Source organism: Octodon degus, unplaced genomic scaffold (assembly GCF_000260255.1).
Source record: "Octodon degus isolate 3935 unplaced genomic scaffold, OctDeg1.0 scaffold00119, whole genome shotgun sequence".
NCBI lineage: Eukaryota > Metazoa > Chordata > Mammalia > Rodentia > Octodontidae > Octodon > Octodon degus.
Window position 1 is genome coordinate 2,742,953 of NW_004524695.1, and position 5,378 is coordinate 2,748,330.

A 5,378-nucleotide genomic window follows, 5' to 3' on the forward strand; every position below is an offset into this window, starting at 1 on the left:
AGAAGGATGTGGTACAGCTCCATGCTCCTCGATACCAGTCTATGAGAAGGGATGTAATTGGCTGTACTCAGGAGATGGATTTCATTCTTTGGCCTCGGAATGATATTGAGAAAATCGTCTGTCTCTTGTTTTCGAGATGGAAGGAATCTGATGAGCCTTTTAGGCCTGTTCAGGTATTTTATTTTAAAATTGTGTGATGAGCACTTAGTGAAAACTCCTGTAATAGGGTCAAATTTGAGAAATTCTTTGCGAATATAGTTCCTAATATTTTATGAGTTCACCCTATTCCTTTGAATGTTGTGGTGTAAGAGAAAAAAAGCATTTGGATTATGTAATATCTTGAAATGGAGGCTATTCTGTCTTTGAAATTAGAGCCAGAGAAAATCTCCTAAAGTGGGACATTTGATATATAGAGAACTATAGCTTGAGAACATGTGGTTTTCTGGAATTCAGTTCACGTAATAGGCTAAACAGAGGTAAAATTATATATTTGTCTATCGGATATTACTGACTTTATAGTGTGCTAGAGAATGTAAGTTGAATAAAAAGGAATGAAAATCAGAAAAGCCACATGTGTAGTTCTCAGAAGATCTTACATACAAGTTTTCTCTGGTAATTGGAGGCATTTTAGAGGGTTTCCCCCTTCCTTGTGCTACTGGACATTGAAGCTGGGACCTTGTATATGCTAAACATAAATGCTACCACTTAGCTATATTTGGAGTCTGGTTTTGGTTTTGTATTCAGGATTTCCTATCAGAAGAATGTTAGGTCTCCAAAGTATTTTGCAGTTGAACAGTAACCAAAATAAAAATGTGGACTAACCATGAAGCTCACTCTTTTAATTTATTACCTTGTACTATGAAAAGTTCCTCATGCTACTGTAAAATCTTATATTTGGCTCACTTTGAACCCAGGAGTTCAAGGCTAACCTAGGCACCACAGTGAGACCCTGTCTCAAAAATCACCCCCCCCCAACTTTCTAAGTTTCAGAGTTCAGTTGCAGTAAATAATAATGCAAAACTAATTTAATTTAAAATAATGTAAAGTCAAGTCCTATGGGGATTGTCTCCCGTCACCCCTGCAGATGTGCAAATTCTTGTATATTAAATGGTGTGTTGTGTATAACCTCTTACATCTGTAAATCATCTCTAGGATGCGTGTAAGAACCTAAAATACTATAAATATTATGTAAAGAGTTACACTCTTAACGTTTAGGGAAAGACCAAGTAGTAAGTATACATGTTCAGTATAAATGTGATTTTTCTTTTCCCAAATATTTTTAGTTAAGATTGGTTGAACTTGAAGATGTAAAACTATGGCTACAAAAGGTTGACTATATATGAATATATATCCTGCAGTGTAGCTGTTTGTGGACAACTTTTTTGTTTTGCTTGTTTTTATTTTACTTTTGACTTTTGAGGTTCTTTTGGCAGTACTGCAGATGGATGGAATCCAGGCCAACCTATGTGCTGGCTAGTGCACAGCTGTGAGCTATACTCTTAGCCCCTAAGAACTTAATTTTACATAACATTTAATATTTTTTTTAGTAACATTTAATTTTAATTAAAATTTTTTGCTCTTGGCTACATATTGAACAGTATAGATACTTAGACATTTCAGGTGGTGTAATATTTGTAGTTACAGAGAAGTGTTTATATCTTTTAATTAGGCCAAATTTGAGTTTCATCACGGTGACTATGAAAAACAGTTTCTGCATGTACTGAGCCGCTAGGACAAGACTGGAATTGTTGTTAACAACCCTAGCCAGTCAGTGTTTCTCTTCATTGACAGACAGCACTTGCAGGTAAGTTCTTTGAAAACTATTCCAGGACTCATTCAAAAACTTACTAGTTAGTAAGCTGTTTTCCATATAAGATGAGCCTTTTGTCTTTTCCCTCATTGCTGCATTATTTTTGAAATTATTTTAAAAATATATATATCCTAGTTCTCACTCCAGAAGTTCCCAAACTTTGCTGTTTTAGAACTTTCTAAGAACTAATTTTGAAAGAAATGATTCAACAGAAAAGTACTTCTCTTAAGTAGCAATATAGGTGTTCTAATTTAGCTTTTATTCTGTGAAACATTGCTTATTCTCTCAATTTACATTATCCCCTAGGATGTATAATAGTTTTTATTATAAGTTCTTACCTTTAAAAAAAAACCCTAATTTATTATTCATTCAACAAATGGTTGCCTACACTACACAGTGCAAGATAATGAGATAGAGAACAATTTTTTTTTTTTTTTAATGTATTTAGTATACAGGGTCTCACTACACAGATAGGAACTCAAAGTGATCCTCCTGTTTTCAGCCTCTCAAGCACTGAGATTACAGGTGCATGCCACCATGCCCAGTCTTAATCACCCTCTCAGCCCACCCCAGGGGCGGGGCCAGCACTGCATGCCAGGGATCAAACTCCAGTCCCTGTACCTGCCTTAAGCAGATATTTTAATCTGCTGAGCTATCTGGCCATCCTGAGAACAATTCTTGTCTTCATAGATTCACACTCTAGTATGGGAAACCAGTATTAAACAAGTAAAGTATATGGTTACATAGTGGCAAGTGCTGAGAGACTGTAAACTGTGGACAGTTTTAATTCTGACATGGTGTCACTAGAGGAGGTCTTGGTGAGAGGCAAAGACTTGAAAAAAAATACTTAATGGTATTCACTAAATTATGGACCATCTGTCTATTTAATAGAGAATACACACAGAAAATGGAAAGGCATGCTGACACTGGGAAATATGTCTACTTTTCTGTCTTGCAGAAAGTTTTATAAGAGTTGCTTCTGGGGGTAGGCATTTGATTAAACCAAGTAACTTATCACTTAGTGATAATTAAAGTAATTTTTTTGTCTTTTTCTGGTTTCTTTAGCTTTCTTGTAGATACTTTAAAGATGATTGTTTATAGTCCTTAACTGCCTCAAAGTGGAATCCACAACACACATTTTTAATAATAGGACTAATGGTGTAGAGAAACTAGCCAGTACTGGGGTAGGGTGGGGGGAAATAGGGAATAGACCCCAGAGCCTTGAACTGAAGTACATCCCCAGCTCTTTTTTTTTTTTTTTTGCGGAACCGTGGATTGAACTCAAGCCCTTGTGCTTGCAGGGGAAGCACTTATTCCACTGAGCCATCTCCCCGGCTCCTCCAGGTCTTTTTTATTCTTCCTCTTCTCCTTCTCCCCCTCCCCATCCCCTTCCCCTCCTCCCCTTTTTCCTTCTTCCTTTTTTTTCTTCTTTCTCCCCCCCCCCCCCAGCAGGGCTTGAATTTGTGGTCCTCCTGCCTCATCTTCCAAGAGGCTTGGAGTTACATACTAGGAAATAGCACAAAGCACACTTTACAAGTGACCTCAAGGAATGGTTTGTTAGGATTAGTAAATCATCTGTTCCATATCAAAGTAAGATTTTTTTTTTTTAATAGGGTAAGCAAATGACTCTTGAAAACTTTTAAGTTCTAGAGCCAAATCTGGGTTGTAGGTAAGGTAACATAATTAATTGTCTTTAGTTTGACTGGTGTAGCCTGCGTTTGGCAACATTCCAAGTACGGTTTTCCACACTCATGTCCCTGGCAAACTGAAGTTAATTATAGATAAGCTTGTTTGGTTCCAGTTTTGTCCTTGACTTCATAAGCTGCTGATGTGTTGCCAGTTTGCTTTCTTTAGAAGATTCAACTTGGAATTTTTAGGGAAATCAAAATGATAGTGGTGATAGTGGTCAACACGTAGTGTACATTATGTATCTAGCTCCATATCCAAAGCTTTATGTATATGAATGAATTCATTTAGGCCTCACATTAATCTCATTTTATAGCTAAAGAAATAAATTCATATGATCAAGCAAAAATCCTCTAGCAGTGATTTTGTGCTTTGTTCTAAGATGATAGGTGATGAGCTAGATTAAAGGGTAGTTTTAGATGGACAGGTGATACTGAGGCATAGGCCTGGAGTTTGTTCTGGTACAGATACAGCTGCTTGCTGGCTCCATGACCCTGGCAAGCACAGGGTCCTGAGTTCAATCCCCAGTACCGCAAAAAAAAATGTATTTTTGAGACAGGGTCTCACTATGCATTTCAGACTGACCTTGAATTCGCTTTGTACCCCAGGCTGGTCTTGAACCTCAATGACTCGCCTGCGTCAGCCTTCCAAATGCTGGGATTATAGGCATGCACCATCACGCCCAGCTTGGACAAGTAACTTTTTTGAGCGTGTTCTAGTTAGGTCTTGGTTCAGGTTCCATCTCATTTATTGGCAGTAGTGTGAGAAAGCACTTGAGCTACGATATCTATAAATCAGATGCTTAGATGGAACTGCTTTTTAAAAATACTTAGGTGGGACCAGTGGTGTATGTCTATAATCCTAACACTTGGAAGGCTGAAGCAGGAGGGTTGCCTCAAATTTGAGGCCAGCCTGGGTTCCATAGTGAGTGCAAGGACAGCTTGAACTATATAGGGAGACCCTGACTCAGAAAACTAAAACAAAACAACCTCAAAGTCGTAAGTTGGTAATATTTGGGTTTTTAGTCCCATGACCACAGGATGCGCTTAAATCATCACCTGTGTCTAATGTCCTTCCTAGCTTCTACTGTTACTACATGTCCTGTCTTCCTGATTGTAAACATGACTTAAATCTTTACTTAATATGCCTTTATCCCTGACTTGTGTAGCAGGTAATCTGTAGTTGACTTCCCTAACTATATATCTCATGTGTGTTTACAACAGTTTTTACTGTATTTTTTTCTGTATCTTATATAATGAGGTTGTCTTCCTCATTAGATTGTGGGTAAGGATTGTAACAGATGCCATATTTTGTTTGCTTTACTACTGTACTTAGGTTCTTAACAAATTATGAGAGATTAAATCAATATATTAAACTGTTTGAAATTTCCCCCCTCCCAGACTCCAAAAAACAAAGCCACAATCTTCAAGTTGTGCAGCATCTGCCTCTACCTGCCACAGGAGCAGCTCACCCACTGGGCAGTGGGCACCATAGAGGACCACCTTCGCCCTTACATGCCAGAGTAGTTACTGACCAGCGCGTGGAGAAGATCAGAGAATGAATGCAGCAGCAATGTTTTTTTCTTGTTTTCTTACCACTTTGTTTTTTCAGAGTTTAAAGAAAATGGACTCATGCACAGAACACTATGCATTTTGAAACTTGTTCATCCTGGATTTTGTTTTAATCATTTGTATCTCAGAACTTAAAAAAATTAAATGTCTTCTGCACGGACTGTGTGAAAGAAGATGCTTTGCATATTTGCTGCACTGCATCAGCATCTTACTAAAAATGTGAAATGAAAGGACTGTTGTACACTGAAATGCTTAAATGTATCTGAAAGCACAAGGTGATACTCATTGATGGTCTTCCCATTTGTGCTGGT

The 5,378-nt window shown here is 37.7% G+C and overlaps 1 protein-coding gene across 1 annotated transcript in view; it reads left to right on the forward strand.

Moving 5' to 3' along the window:
• The window catches only part of CUNH6orf62 (chromosome unknown C6orf62 homolog), a 9,434-nt gene extending 4,062 nt beyond the window's left edge, over nucleotides 1-5,372 (forward strand). The window contains exons 3-5 of the mRNA XM_023699986.1: nucleotides 1-173; nucleotides 1,670-1,804; nucleotides 4,897-5,372. The exon at nucleotides 1-173 is cut by the window's left edge and continues 1 nt beyond it. Coding sequence (XP_023555754.1) covers nucleotides 1-173; nucleotides 1,670-1,732 — 236 coding nt within the window. The 3' untranslated portion in view covers nucleotides 1,733-1,804; nucleotides 4,897-5,372. The remainder of the gene's footprint in view (nucleotides 174-1,669; nucleotides 1,805-4,896) is intronic.
• The last annotated feature ends 6 nt before the right edge of the window (nucleotides 5,373-5,378 follow it).